At 34.8% G+C, this 17,031-nt stretch overlaps 1 protein-coding gene across 1 annotated transcript; it reads right to left on the bottom strand.

The window, feature by feature from the left end:
• Window positions 1-4,843: 4,843 nt before the first annotated feature.
• On the bottom strand, window positions 4,844-6,515 carry LOC111405856 (E3 ubiquitin-protein ligase PUB23-like). Its single transcript, XM_023034930.1, has 2 exons — window positions 6,031-6,515; window positions 4,844-5,639 (listed from the first exon to the last, which is right to left on the bottom strand). The coding sequence occupies exons 1-2, from the start codon at window positions 6,488-6,490 to the stop codon at window positions 4,867-4,869; spliced, it is 1,233 nt and encodes a 410-aa protein (XP_022890698.1). The 5' UTR covers window positions 6,491-6,515; the 3' UTR covers window positions 4,844-4,866.
• Window positions 6,516-17,031: the final 10,516 nt, after the last annotated feature.

Genomic DNA, 17,031 nt, shown 5'->3' with positions numbered 1-17,031 from the left:
AAAATGCGGCAATAGATCGGTTGTTGAGTATGCCCGTTCCTTCAAAGCAATTTGTGATCAATTACATGCAATTGGTTGTCCAGTTGATGGTATTGACAAGGTGCACTGGTTTCTCCGCAGGCTCGGTACTGATTTCTCTAGTTTCTCCGCAGCACAAATGGCCCAAACTTCTCTGCCCTCATTTGCAGATTTAGTCTCAAAGGCCGAAAGTTTTGAAATTTTTCAGAAATCCCTTGACCTATCTTCTCCAGCAGCGACAGCCTTTACTGTCACAAAAAATTCCACCCATCGTGGTGGCTTTTCTCGTAGTCGTCGGGGTCGCTTCGGTAGGTGTGGCAGCAGTTCATCTGGTCGTGGACAAGGACACTCCAATTACAGCCAATGGCGTCGTCCACCAAGATGCCAGATTTACAGGATGGATGGCCACTTTGTCGATCGGTGCCTTCAACGCTATGATCGGAATGAGACACCAGCTCACCTTGCTGAAGCCTTCACGAGATCTTTTCTCTAAATGAAGATGTGGGCTCTGACTGGTATTTGGATACAGGGGCTTCAGCCCATATGACCATGGATCACTCTAAATTGGATCAGGTCACAAATTACATGGGTAAGGATTGTGTGGTTGTTGGGAATGGTGCCTCACTACCCATTACCCATACTGGTAAAATTTTCCCTGCCCCAAAATCTACATCTTCTTGATGTCCTAGCTGTACCTCGCCTTACCAAGAATTTACTTTCCATCAGTAAATTAACACCAGATTTTCCTTTATCCGTTACCTTTACTAATAACATATTCACTATATAGAATCGCAAAACGGGAAGGGTGGTGGCAACCGGCAAGCGTGATGGATGCTTATATGTGCTTGAGCGAAGTCATTCTAATTTTATTTCTGTTCTTAAAAATAAGTCGCTTCGTGCGTCCTATGATTTATGGCATGCACGACTTGGACATGTCAATCATTCTGTTATTTCTCTATTGAATAAAAAAAGGTCAGCTTTATCTTACATCTTTGTTGCCTTTTCCAACTTTATGTGGCACATGTCAAATTGCTAAAAGTCATCGCTTGCCTTATTCTCGAAATGAACATAGGTCATCGAAAACACTTGATCTTATCCATTGCGACATTTGGGGTCCGTCTCCAGTCAAATCTAATTTAGGATTTCTCTATTATGTCATTTTTATCGATGAATATTTTCGTTTCACGTGGCTCTATCCTTTAAAATTGAAATCTGACTTTTATAATGTTTTTAATCAATTTCAAAAATTTGGAAAATCAATACTCCACTCGAATTAAAATTTTCCAAAGTGACGGCGGTGGTGAATTTACCAGTAATTTCTTCCAAGTTCATCTCCACTCTAGTGGCATTCACCATCCACTCTCATGTCCATACACACCCGCTCAAAATAGTCGTGCTGAAAGAAAACATCGCCATGTAACTGAGATGGGATTAGCACTCCTTTTTTACTCCCACATTTCTCCTCGCTTTTGGGTTGACGCGTTCAACACTGCAGCTTACATCATCAACCGCTTGCCTACACCATTCCTTGGAGGTAAATCACCTTTTGAGATTTTGTATGGTAACCCTCCGAACTATGAAAACTTTTACCCTTTTGGTTGTCGTGTGTATCCTTGCTTACGAGATTATATGCCTAACAAATTTTCTCCTCGCAGCATCCCATGTATTTTCTTAGGTTACAGTCCCTCTCACAAAGGGTTTCGTTGCCTGGAGCCTTCCACCTCTAAGCTCTATATTACTCGCCATGCTCAATTTGATGAAACTCATTTTCCTTCCATTGCTACCTCTCAAGCTCAACCCATATCCTCCCTTAACTTTTCCAATTTTCTGGAACCTAGCCTCACCTATGCAGATCCACCTCCCCCACTCCCTGACACTCGTTCTTCACAACTCACTCAATCCAGTTCTAATCCATGTATTATGTGTACTGATCCAGTGATTGAGTCTTTGCAGGATCCTCATTCTCTTGCAGGTGCCTCTTTACAGACCTCGGTTCCAAGTTCATCTCCTCTTGAACCTGGTGCAGATCCCACACCTACTACAGTGGTCCCGTTGGCCACTTATCCTATGCTTACAAGAGCTAAAGCTGGCATTTTCAAGACTCAATATCCAGCCAATCTTAGTTTCTTGGGCTCTTCTGGTCTTCTTTCTGCTCTTTTCACATCGACTGAGCCCAAAGGTTTCAAATCTGTTGTTAAAAATCCTGCTTGGCTTGCTGCCATGGATGAAGAAATTCATGCATTACAGAATAATCGCACCTGTGTTTTGGTACCTCGCCTTGCCAACACCAACATTGTGGGCTCCAAATGGGTATTCCGAACCAAATACTTACCTGATGGATCTGTTGAGCGCCTTAAAGCCCGCCTTGTTGCCAAAGGTTATACACAGGTCCCTGGTTTTGACTATACTGATACTTTTAGTCCTGTAATCAAGGTTACTACTGTTCGAGTTGTACTCTCTCTCGTTGTTACATAAAAATGGCCCCTTCATCAACTTGATGTCAAAAATGTATTCCTCAATGGTACTCTTATTGATCAAGTTTATATGGAACAGCCTCCAGGATATATTGATCCTCGCTTTCCAGACCATGTTTGCCAGTTGAAGAAAGCTCTTTATGGTCTCAAACAAGCCCCTCGTGCTTGGTTTCAGTGCTTCAGCTCCTTTATTATTCGCCTTGGGTTTTCTTGCAGCCGTGCGGAGGCATCTGTATTTGTCTTTCATTAGAAGTCCGATATTATCTATTTACTTCTTTATGTTGATGATATCATTATTACAGGCACAATTCTTCACTTCTTGCCCGCTTCACTCATACACTTAACTCTGAGTTTGCCACTAAAGACTTAGGCTCTCTCAGCTATTTTCTTGGTCTTGAAGCCACTCCAACTTCTAATGGTCTCTTCATCAGTCAGCTCAAATATGCACGAGACATTCTTACTGGAGCTCAATTACTTGACAGTAAACCTGTTCACACGCCTATGGTTGTTTCTCAACATCTTTCTGCTGATGGTTCTCTATTTTCAGACCCTACTCTCTATAGATCTCTCGTCGGTGCACTACAGTACTTGACTATCACAAGGCCCGACATTGCTCATGCTGTCAACTCTGTCAGTCAATTCTTACATGCTCCCACTGATGATCACTTTCTGGCTGTTAAACGCATCCTCCGCTATGTTAAAGGCACCATTCACTATGGCATACATTTTCGCCCTTCCACTTCTCCTGGTGCTCTTGTAGCCTATTCTGATGCTGATTGGGCCGGCTGGCCGGATACTCGTCGTTCGACCTCTGGTTATTCTATCTATCCTGGCGAAAATTTAGTTTCCTGGAGTGCCAAGAAACAGCCGACTGTCTCTCGTTCCAGCTGTGAATCTGAGTATCGTACCCTTGCCTCCACTGCCGCTGAACTCATCTGGCTCACACATCTCCTGCATGACCTCAAGGTATCCATGCCTCAGCAGCCCACTCTCTTATGTGACAACAAAAGTGCCATTTTTTTAAGCTCCAATCCGATTTCACACAAGCGGGCCAAGCATGTTGAATTGGACTACCACTTTCTTCGTGAGATTGTTGTCGCGGGAAAACTTCGTACACAATATGTCCCATCTCATCTACAAGTTGCTGATGTCTTTACCAAGAGTGTTCCTCGACCTCTATTTGAGCTCTTTCGTTCAAAGCTCCATGTCCGATCAAATCCGACGTTGAGCTTGCAAGGGGGTGTTGGAAATAATACTGTGATTGAGGATATTACTCCTCAATCACAATCTTCTCATAGTACGTCAATGCCAATCACGTAATTGAAGGAGGCTAATTTACACGGTTTCCATTTCATTGTAAATTATTGATTTGTATTCCATTTATACTATCTTGTAAAGCTCTATATAATGCAATACGATACACCACTGAAATTAAGGTGGATTTTTAATCATTCTTAGATGATTCAGAAGCAGCATATTTGGATTGTTCTTGAGCCATATGAGTTCGGTAGTGCAGCTTCAGGGAATATGATGGCGAAGCTTTGATACCAAGATAAATAATAATCCAATCTCTTGCATTATTTTCTTTAGAATGACAGGTATATAAAGTCTATACAAAATCTTTATACAAGGTAAATATTATTTCTAATTTAGGTGACAATATTAGAGAAAGTTATATATGGTAAGATACCAACTTGGAGAGGATTCTGTCAACAAATCCCATGAAATGTCACATTATAATTAATATTATAATGTTGACTTTAATTTAGATTTTAATCAACTTTTTCAACTAAACTAAACAATGTCAAATGAATATTAATAATAGAGGGGACTAAAATCAGGCTAGAGGGGAAAATGGATCTAGGACGTGACGTACAATTATAAATAAATCAAATCTCATTATTGCATGTTATATAATAACATGTATCAATCAAGATTTAAAGAAAAAAATTTATATGCACATGAAGGACGTGTTAAAGACATATCGGGCGACTTGATCAATGCTTCGTTTCTCCAAAGAAAATCCCATCCAAATAAAGGCTATTTTTATATTCAAGAATCGGGATATCAAGTGGTCAACATGAAGTCAATCAGATTAAAAAAGAGTATACTTTTAGTCATCGCTGAATGGACTACTTATGCAATTTGTGTCATAAAAAGAAGCTAAGCAATCCTTAGAAGATGTAATACTACCATATGCGTAGAAGTTAGGCAAGTTACAAAGCATAGAAAGATATGCCAATACTATACAAATTCACCTTTATAGTAGTTTAAACTTCTTGATACATTTTTATCATAAATATATAGGAAATCCATAAAGGATCATCTCTTGACAATTGATCCTCAACGAGAGAGAGAGAGAGATTTGTTTTATTTATCCAGGGTACCTGGTGATGACATAGATTTGTATGCATGGAGAATTACTCCAAACATTAGAAAGCAAGCTCAAAATTTCTCTTGCTTTCTTCTGAAAATAATCTTCACTGTATGCTTGAATCACCATGCAAATTTTTGACACTGCTCCAACGCTCAACATCTCCACTAAAACTTCTCGAGTGGCCGAAAATCGAGATATCAAAGCAAGAATATGAAGTGATTTATCATCTGTCGCAACAGAAACTCTCAGCAATCTTTTAGAAACCATGGCTATGCCACCAGCATGTTTAATCAGTTCTGCTCTTCCATCTGCACATGAACATAATTGTGCCAACAGGCAGAATATAAGCTCGGTCTTCGACCTCTCCTCCGGCTGCTGGCCTGATAATTCCATCTCAATAAGGTGGAAAACCGCACCAGCTTCAACTATTTTCACTCTGTTTCCTCCCACTGGACAGATTACTATTAGCGTCTGCAGGACAGATTTTACGGCCCGTTGGGATGTCGTCTTTCGCAGAATATTTACGAGATCTTTGAAGAAATCGACTTTTAGTGTCTCGAACGGGCTTGAACTTGCAATTTCTGTTACCTTTTTCAAGACTAAAACTGCTTGGGTTTTGAGTGTTAGGTTGTTTTCTGATTCAGTCTTCAGAATCCATTTTATGGATTGGATGAAATCAAAATTGTCTTTGAACAGCTGCTCGTTTTCAGGAGTTTGACTCCAGGTGAGATGAAGAATCCTAAATGCTTCTTCAACACCTGTGGTGTTACCTGTTGAACCACCAAAATAAATTACGTATACCCTGTGAGAGTGGTACGTGTTGAAGATAAACACAAGACTTGAACAAAATTTAAACTTCATGTTGATTCACTCGCGAATATTTTAAAAACTCTTTGTTCCACTCAGAATACTCAGAATTTGGACTTGTTAGTTCTCAAATATTACCAAAATTTTGGAAACATAATTGAGGCTCAGTTTTTCACATATTCCCTTTTTCCTCAATAGTTTTAAGTCATAATGAAAGAGGAAAATATAAAATTTATCATAATTCCATTAAAATCACAAAAACTACCAAAAACAATCTCTATTTTTCTTTTGTGGACAGAAGTTTGTCCCATTTTCTAACAATTAAGCTTTTAGTTGAGGTGATTCTAACATTACCTTCCTGGAAGCGGCATAAAATGAAATTAGCCATCGCCTTGGCTGCACCGATCTCCGCCATGCACTTTCTGTTCTTTTCATTCTCACTGGCAAGTTCATCCATCTTCTTCAAAGAGTTTGTATACAAGACAGGATTTTTAAGATCCTGAATGAGTTTAACAACGTTGGATTTGTTGATAGGAGATTTTGGTGTCGGGATAGGGTCAATCCCGCGATTACCATTGGCAACGCACCATGCTTGGATCAGCCGACGGAGCGTATGATTTGGTGTCAAGTCTGAGTCCATATGTAAAGGCTGCCTGGTTACTGGGCAGATTGTATTAGGCTGCGCCGCCCCTGACAGCCACCGCTCGATGCTTTCCCGATCATATGTGATGCCGGTGACCGTGGTAACGGGATCTTTCATGATCTGAAGGGATATGGGGCAGAGAAAATACTGAGTTATCTCAATTTCATCCATTCTTAATTTGCAGACACAAAATGCTTAGGCAAAAATATTAGGAAACGTAAACAATATACAAAAGGAAAAATTGCACTATTAATCCCTAAGTTATTGTCCAAGTTAGTCCTAACTATTAAAAATAGCAAGTTGGTCCTTTACATCTTGTTATAAATGCATAATTAGTTGTTAAGGACAAAAATCTTGATTAATGCAGTTGATGAAGCCTGTGTTAACATTGGATGGGGTCAACTTTTTTATCAGCACTTTTTTTTTTAAATTTTTTATTATTTTCTTGCACTTTAAGTTATTAGGTGCTTTATTATGTCTGTAATTAAGTTTTAGAGTTTTTCTTTTCTGAAGATTGTTTTTTAAATTCTTTATGGATTATTCTTTTTCTTCTTTGGCAGTTTAACAAAAAAATAAAAAAGTTGAGCTGAGTGAACCCGTACCGAACACACACAACACCGGGTGGATGGGGTTTTATTAGTTTTTTATACACATGAGACCTATTTAATGTGAGTGTAAAGTTTTTGTGGATAGAACCTCTGTACACTCAGAATTATTCAAAATAAAAATTAGAAGATGGGAAGTATCAGTATTTCTAAACTTAACATATATTGATTATTGCTCCACATTGCTTGAGTAACACTTTTACGTGTGTGTGTGTGTGTGTTAATTTATATTTTTAAACACCTCGAGATGTAAAGATAAGCTTGGCTTCATAAAGTAGGTTATGCATGATTTAACATTAATTTAACAAAGATTTGAATATTTTTCATCATAAGTTGTGTAGCGGAAATCACTCGATAAATCTTGATTTCGGGTTCAGAAAACAATCAAACGAACACCGGTTTACCTTGACTCAACCTGAAACTTTCACCTTCACTTTGAACTGCTCTCTTTCTCTCTATCCCCACAAAGGAGAAGGATGGTGATGTTAGCAATTCACAAAGGTATGAGGAGGAAGAAGAACACTGGTTGAATCTTACTCACAACCTCACATGACTTCCCTCTCTCTCGGTTGCCTCTCTTCTCTCAACTCTCCTCTTCATTGCTACAACACACACACACCACCACAAAAACGGCCGGGAGATAAATACATATATATATATATATATATATATATTTTCAACTAACCAAATAATCATCCAACCCAAACCCGAACCATCCAAAAGTGTAGTTCATCTCCGAGTTGAGTCAAGTCCATGGTGTCGATAAATATCCGACAACTGTTTTAAATCATCGCCCGGATTATTGGGTATCAAAAAACCCAACAAGTTGTACAATTATAATGGTATATTATAGTCTAACTCGATACTTTTTAAATGAGATTGAAGACTGCTTGCTAATAACACAATAGATTAAGAGGCAATTGTGCAATTTTTCCTGTAGAAAAAGTCCACAGAGTGAGAGAGAGATGATTTTCTAAGTGGCAAGAGAAAGCGGATAAATGCTTATTGAATTAAGTTAAAGTGATCGAATTGGTTGACATTACGGTTGATTGACTATCATATTTTGCTCGTGGATTTCATGTGAATTAAAGAATGCCAACTATGTCAACACCTATGTTAGTATAGTGAAATCCATGTTTATTCGGTGGTCAATCCTTAATGAATAGTAAACTCAAAATGCGTTGACTTTCTAACATTCCAAATGGCAACAACAATTCATTAAGGAAACCTAGGCTAATCTGAGTTGACTAACTGGACAGTTCTCATTTGAACAATACTAGCACATGCATGCTAAATTAATTTTCCATAACGAAAATTTACGGATAAACACTTGAAAGATGCTTTCATAATCGGCGAAGTTCATTGTACCCGTCCTTAGTAATAATTGATAACATCAACAAAAATTTCTGTTGACAATTATTGTTAGATAATTTATCTTTGATTATCAACAAAACAATATGTCATCATCTTTGATCACCAGCGAAATTTTGGTTGGTGATGATAAATTTTATTTTGTAGAATAAGATTCGTAGTTGTGTCATCATCTTTGTTTCTCCGTGATTTTCAATGGATGATATCGTATTTTTCATTTTTGAGTTGTGGTTTTAGAAAATATATGCCTGACTTTCTTTTTAGAAAATTTAAGACTCATTTTTGCGAGCCTTTAAAAGGAAATGTTACAACCCCTCTTTTGACTATGAAAAAATCTTATGGTTTCTTCCTTTTTAACCAGAAAAGCAAGATTGATGTTGGTATAAGATGGTAAAGAAAGATATGTGAAGTCATGAAAGCAAAAAAAAGATTACTTGTGCCAGCTGCAAAAGCACACAAATAAAGGGAAAATTAAGTTGTGCATGGACAGATTCTCTCTTAGTGCATGGAATTTATGCTATTCTTACCCGAATTTCAAATGTACTTTACTCCCTTTCTTAATGGAATTCTCAAGACTCAATTATACCATCTAAATCCTCACTTTTGTTGCTATTTTATTATTATTTGTAGGTTTATTGCTTTTTGGCGAAGAAATCTAATTTATTTGCAATATTTTTTTTTTTTAAATTGTAAATAATATCATTCTCAGAGTAAATTATCAACTATATTAATGTTAGTGTGAGTGTGTAGCTCATGTCTAAACATAAAAGGTGGAGTATGATGAGTTAGTCAACGCGAAAGTAATAACTTTTGATTCGAGTTTTATAGATTAACCCTTAAAGGACAAAAACTTTGGTCGCGGAGATGTTGAGCTTGAAACTTCACCATTTTCGTGAGCCACTTGAGATCGACCTTACTTAGCTTTTGTTTGATCTCAAATTTGCAAGAAAATTGATTCTATTTAACTTGTGGAATCCTTGAGCAATTAAGTATTGATAAACCAATTGTGATAAAGTGGATACTTTCTTCCCATCTCATAATGCATTAGTTGTGTCTAAATATTGTTAATATAAAAATCAATCAGGGGCTAAGTTCATATAAAAACCAAAATGGTAGGAGAGGGGGAGGGGGATTATCTTGTTGGACACCTAGGTTCGAATCACCAGAGACATTGAAAGAAAATTTTACACTACCCTTTATTGAAAGAAGGGTTCAAATATTTAACCGTTTGGTTTGCCTCTTAAACCCGCTTTAATCGGCAAATTATTGAATGTTTAGTAGGTTCTTTACCGGTTCCTTGGCTTATTTGACCAAATAATGCACTCGGACCAGACCACTAACAAGTTCGACGATTTTTAATTTGAACCGATCGGTCTGGTTCGATTTTAATAACAATGATTTAAGGTTTTGCTTAACTTATTGTTTATTTGCAATATATATATTTTAAATTGTAAATAATATCATTCTCAGAGTAAATTATCAACTATATTAATGTTAGTGTGAGTGTGTAGCTCATGTCTAAACATAAAAGGTGGAGTGTGATGAGTTAGTCAACACGAAAGTAATAACTTTTGATTCGAGCTTTATAGATTAACCCTTAAAGGACAAAAACTTTGGTCGTGGAGACGTTGAGCTTGAAACTTCATCATTTTCGTGAGCCACTTGAGATCGACCTTACTTAGCTTTTGTTTGATCTCAAATTTGCAAGAAAATTGATTCTATTTAACTTGTGGAATCCTTGAGCAATTAAGTATTGATAAACCAATTGTGATAAAGTGGATACTTTCTTCCCATCTCATAATGCATTAGTTGTGTCTAAATATTGTTAATATAAAAATCAATCAGGGGCTAAGTTCATATAAAAACCAAAATGGTAGGAGAGGGGGAGGGGGATTATCTTGTTGGACGCCTAGGTTCGAATCACAAGAGACATTGAAAGAAAATTTTACGCTACCCTTTATTGAAAAAAGGGTTCAAATATTTAACCGTTTGGTTTGCCTCTTAGACCCGATTTAATCGGCAAATTATTGAATGTTTAGTAGGTTCTTTACCGGTTCCTTGGCTTATTTGACCAAATAATGCACTCGGACCAGACCACTAACAAGTTCGACGATTTTTAATTTGAACCGATCGGTCTGGTTCGATTTTAATAACAATGATTTAAGGTTTTGCTTAACTTATTATATTCTAAAAAGTGTCACCTAGACACAAAGCAGGCACAAAACACCCCATCTCGTGCTTTTTTTTCTTTTTTTGCTCTTTATTTTATGCTCTTAACTTTAATTATTAAATAATTTTTAGATTGATTTAAAAATTTAAAATAATATTAAAATAAGAAAATAGGTTTTTATGCGTAGGCTTCGACTAGATCAAAACTTGACTTCTACGTTTCGCCATGCTTTTTAGAACACCGAATTTATTAAAGTTCACAATATTTGCCACTAGTTGCTTACTCCACACTCAAACTCGTAATTCCCCAAATATTCCAGCCCAGACAAAATGCCATGAAGCCCAATAAAATCTAATGTTGTTACTGATAAATATGTTTCGTCTCTCTTTGATCAACCGAATAAGGGTCTCTTAGAAGAAAGTCATTAACATGGTCCACAGATCAAATCAAGTCCGTCAATTTATAAACTTGTAATAGAAACAATCAGGGGCTAAGTTCATATAAAAACCAAAATGGTAGGAGAGGGGGAGGGGGATTATCTTGTTGGACGCCTAGGTTCGAATCACAAGAGACATTGAAAGAAAATTTTACGCTACCCTTTATTGAAAAAAGGGTTCAAATATTTAACCGTTTGGTTTGCCTCTTAGACCCGATTTAATCGGCAAATTATTGAATGTTTAGTAGGTTCTTTACCGGTTCCTTGGCTTATTTGACCAAATAATGCACTCGGACCAGACCACTAACAAGTTCGACGATTTTTAATTTGAACCGATCGGTCTGGTTCGATTTTAATAACAATGATTTAAGGTTTTGCTTAACTTATTATATTCTAAAAAGTGTCACCTAGACACAAAGCAGGCACAAAACACCCCATCTCGTGCTTTTTTTTCTTTTTTTGCTCTTTATTTTATGCTCTTAACTTTAATTATTAAATAATTTTTAGATTGATTTAAAAATTTAAAATAATATTAAAATAAGAAAATAGGTTTTTATGCGTAGGCTTCGACTAGATCAAAACTTGACTTCTACGTTTCGCCATGCTTTTTAGAACACCGAATTTATTAAAGTTCACAATATTTGCCACTAGTTGCTTACTCCACACTCAAACTCGTAATTCCCCAAATATTCCAGCCCAGACAAAATGCCATGAAGCCCAATAAAATCTAATGTTGTTACTGATAAATATGTTTCGTCTCTCTTTGATCAACCGAATAAGGGTCTCTTAGAAGAAAGTCATTAACATGGTCCACAGATCAAATCAAGTCCGTCAATTTATAAACTTGTAATAGAATAGACAAATAGTTTCAAACAACAATAGATTTCTTAATAACCATACAAGAAGATCAACCCTTTTCATGCCAAATTCGTATTAATAGTTCATATTTTATGGCAAGTTCGGAAACTATTTATAAAAAGTATAATTCATAAATAAATAAACATGTATGGGAGATAAGTGGATAGTGCTCGTGAATCTCTCGAAATGTGCGAGTGAAATTGACTAATGTTTATAACACGAGTAAATTATAGTATATTTTAATAAAAGTTGATGAAATATGGTGGAAAAGTTGTGAACCCTATAAAATATTTGATTAAATTAATTGTTGACTTTGACTTAAATTAAAAATCTCACAAAACAAGGGCGAGACGTGTGAAGTTTAATTATAGTGAATAATAATTCTTCATTTTCAGGTCAACAAGATAATTTGAGTAGTTTGTACATATAAGTTGCCTTAATATTTAAAAACTCTATATAAGAATACTGGAAGGTCCTGTTAGGAAAACAGAGAGACTCGATTCATAAACTAATTGCAATTTCTTCTTCGTTATAATTAATTAAATTACGTAGCAATGAGTTGATGTAATTTTTGTACTAAGAGTGAATCACTATAATTCGTGCATTTTTACTTGATTTTCTTCTTTCGTATTATTGATTGCTTTTCATAAAATGTAATCAGCATTTAATCCATAACATTTCACACCCAATTGAAGACAACCTTATTATACATGAATGGTTATAAAATATGTAAATGCTATGAAGCCCAATAAAATCTAATGTTGTTACTGATAAATATGTTTCGTCTCTCTTTGATCAAACGCCGAATAAGGGTCTCTTAGAAGAAAGTCATTAACATGGTCCACAGATCAAATCAAGTCCGTCAATTTATAAACTTGTAATAGAATAGACAAATAGTTTCAAACAACAATAGATTTCTTAATAACCATACAAGAAGATCAACCCTTTTCATGCCAAATTCGTATTAATAGTTCATATTTTATGGCAAGTTCGGAAACTATTTATAAAAAGTATAATTCATAAATAAATAAACATGTATGGTAGATAAGTGGATAGTACTCGTGAATCTCTCGAAATGTTCGAGTAAAATTGACTAATGTTTATAACACGAGTAAATTATAGTATATTTTAATAAAAGTTGATTAAATATGGTGGAAAAGTTGTGAACCCCATAAAATATTTGATTAAATTAATTGTTGACTTTGACTTAAATTAAAAATCTCACAAAACAAGGGCGAGACGTGTGAAGTTTAATTATAGTGAATAATAATTCTTCATTTTCAGATCAACAAGATAATTTGAGTAGTTTGCACATATAAGTTGCCTTAATATTTAAAAACTCTATATAAGAATACTGGAAGGTCCTGTTAAGAAAACAGAGACTCGATTCATAAACTAATTGTAATTTCTTCTTCGTTATAATTAATTAAATTACGTAGCAATGAGTTGATGTAATTTTTGTACTAAGAGTGAATCACTATAATTCGTGCATTTTTACTTGATTTTCTTCTTTCGTATTATTGATTGCTTTTAATAAAATGTAATCAGCATTTAATCCATAACATTTCACACCCAATTGAAGACAACCTTATTATACATGAATGGTTATAAAATATGAACCAATATTTCGTTATAAGCTTCTCTCTCTCTCTCTCTCTCTCTCTCATTACTTGTTTAATAGTAATTGTGAGAATTGATTTTTTAACCGTTAGAGAAAAAAGTGAGTTCAACCTTTAAGAGAAAAAGTAAAAAATGACAATTAATTTAGGAAAGTAACGATCAAAAAATTGATTTTTTTGTGTGAAAAATCATAACCAAACACACACATAATCTAATTCAATAAAATTAACTACTCTTCTAGAGTCTCATCCATTATTATTGCTTCGGAAACTTTTTAATAACCTTCAAATCTCCATATGAGTTCGGATCAAGACTTGTGTTAGTTCATCCGAAAATGCGTATACGCTATAAGTTGCTTTCAAACCTTTCCCTCTCATTAACGTATTTTCATTAAAGTAGATTCAATGTGACTCTTCGCATTTATTGTTTTAATACATTTATCTTGATAAACCTAGCATTTGCAATGTGTTTGAGTACATTTTTTCTTTCCTTCACGTTAATGTATAACATGTCAATAATGTTGCATGAACATCAAAACTGACATAAAGCTTGATATCATATCACATGGCATTCGATTATTGGACAATTTAAAACACGGTCAGTCTTTCATCCAATAATCTATTGCCGCATACAATTATGACAAATTTTTCGTCAAATTCTTTTGTCAAAGTAGCTTTATCCGTAACATATATTTTTAAGTTCGAGAATCATTCATAAATGCCCGTGTCAAAATGTGACATGAGTAGGGGTGAGCAAATCTCTCGAACCCGACGGTTCTTGTCAAATTAAATACCCGAACGGGTATTTGAGTTGAGAACCGACGGGTACGGTTCGATTCTCAGTTCTAGACCAAGAACCGAATCTTTCTAATTTTTTTTTATATTGAGTAAATCAAATTATTTTAATTTTAATTTTTTCTAAACAAATTAACAAATTAACGATTTTTAAATCCAAATTTTTGGTCCAATAATTTGTTTCATTTCTAATTTTTTAATTTTTGGCCCAATTACCCATTTTACTGTTTCATTTCTTAGCTAAACAAGATCAAATCCACTAAATAACCCTAAACACCTACACTAAAGTGCATAACGTTATCTCGACTCTCGCAGCCTCGCTAATATTCCAAAACCTATACAATCGTCGGTCGACATTGTGACCTCCGATCGAAATTGTGAGCTCCGCCGACAAAACTTTGATCGTAGCGATCATTTGAATAAGGTAGTTTACTAGTCTTTGACATTCCAAAATCATTGAATGTATCATTAGTTGTATTTATATAATGTTGTTATAAATGTTAAAAAAATTAATTATAGTACAGAACCGAATCGAACTCGAACGGTTCCATAATTACATTTGGACCCGACGGTTCCATTTACTAGATACTCGAAAATTTTGATTCGGTTCAATTCTCTTTAGAATCGAACCGAACCGATCCGCGCCCACTCCTAGACACGAGTAGTAGGATATATATATTTTACGTGTACGTTCAATGGAATCTTTTACCCACTTCCCAACAAAAAAAAAAAAAAAAAAAGGTGATATACTTCAGCAAGATGAAATAAATTAATAAGAAAACCCAAAAGCTACCCAAATACATGTGCCTCCAACTAATGTTAATCTTCTAATACCGCCTCAAATTTCTTTATTTGCCTCCATGAGTCATCAGTTGTACTTTTAAAAAACCACCTTAAAAAATTTATATTTAACATTCTTTAAGACAAGTAGTCATCTAAAAATATAAATAATGTAGGATCAAATTTTGAGGATTTTATTTTATTTTTACTTTTTCGAACCTAACTATTGAACAAGACACCACACAATGTCAATGCAAATGAATGAACGGGATAATAAACCACATATATTCGGAATAAATTTATCAATTATTCTCTCCAATCGGGTCTAATTTAGCATACAACATTACAATATTATTTGATAATTAATAATATATTTGTTGACCACCGAATTTCGATCTCGCGAAAGTTGATCATGGGCCCCACCTCTGGTGGATGTGAGTTCAGCTATATCTCTCAGCTAGGATTTGCCCACCGTAACCCTAAAAAAAGACATCGTGATTGTCATTTGTCACATCATCCTCTAAAACTCATGCACTTGTCAAAAATGACGTCATCACTGTCTAAAGCCACCAATCCAAGGCCTGGAATCTACAACCCCGTACGGGTCATCATTACTTGAGGAAACATCGGCACATGTCCACCAGCCCCGCCAAACAATCGCGGCAGGATTCGGCGACCCGACTTCCGAGTTCGATACTGTAGCTGATTCGAAGTAATTTCGGCTGAAAATCATATATAAATAGTGGAATGATAGTTTTCTTAAATAAAGAGGGATACGGATATGAACTCTTTACACAATAAAACTCTCTTAAGTTACTTTTTATGATCTTTTGATACAAAATATAACCCCCTCCCCCCCCTCCCTTCTTTTCTAAAAACTGACTCAAAATTAGTTAATGCAAATTTTGACGTCAACAATATTCATAACATTAACTTACTAGGAATATAAATTATAATAGGTATATTCATCTGAATCGAGCCTGTTAACCATGTGAACTACAGATTCTTTAATCAACTGAAACAATTCAGTTTAATTATTTAAGAGTCATTTCATGTATTGATAAATAAAATCACCACCCTTGTTTAATGAAAAAGGGGAAAACTATAACTGAATTGTCAGCCAACCAACAGTCATAGCACAACTTTACATGTAATTAGTTTCTTAACGACCAAAAAAATAATTCTATGACAGCATTAATTAATAATATCATGAGAGGAATTACTGCCATCATGCTTTGAATCGTAAGAAGAAATCCATATATTGGAATCACATTCATTTTGGTTAAAATTTTACTTTCACTTGCCGTATGGTTTAGAAAATGGAATATAGGTTATAACAAACTTTATATTTGTAGTAAAACAAGTGGTTATTTGTACACTATAATATCTAAAAATTTAAACTGGTAGTGGTCAAGAATAGATAAATATAAATTTTTATTTCTATCATTGATTCATTTGCATCTTATTTGCAAAAGATATTTACTTTTTTAAATCAAAAGTTCAACACATGATAGTTTTGCAAAGTGAAAGTATAACTCGTCAACTCGAGAGAAAGGGCGTTTTTCTGCTATGATATTATGTTAAACTATTTTACCTAAATTTTAGATAAAATGATTAAACATTAAGACCAAGTAAACCTCCTTTACATTAATTTCTGCATAGCGAAAATGTATTTCTATTACATATCTTATGAATTAAAAGAAATCTAGAATTTACTTGAATGCAATGCAGACGGTATTTAGTTGTTTATCCCATGCAAACTTGAAATACTTATATTGAATTCAACACTATCTACATGTGAATTATTTATTTATTTATTTATTTTGTGTGTGTTTATTAGTTATGGAAAATAAATTTAATCGGACTGAAAGTACGCATTTAAGGCCACGTTTGAGCCACATTTTTAAACAGTGACTTGACATCATTTCAACCACACATTCTTCAATAAAATAATATTACAGGCAAATTCAAAACTTTTCTTTATTTTTTAATCATAAATTTTCCCTCAATACACTATTTAAAAATGCATTTTAATGAAAATAATGAGGCTCGAACAAGAGCTAAATATATATATATAT

Source organism: Olea europaea, chromosome 12, assembly GCF_002742605.1.
Source record: "Olea europaea var. sylvestris chromosome 12, O_europaea_v1, whole genome shotgun sequence".
In the NCBI taxonomy this organism is placed as follows: Eukaryota; Viridiplantae; Streptophyta; class Magnoliopsida; order Lamiales; family Oleaceae; genus Olea; species Olea europaea.
The sequence above is the reverse complement of the archived record's forward strand: the minus strand, read 5'-3'. Positions and strand labels throughout refer to the sequence as shown.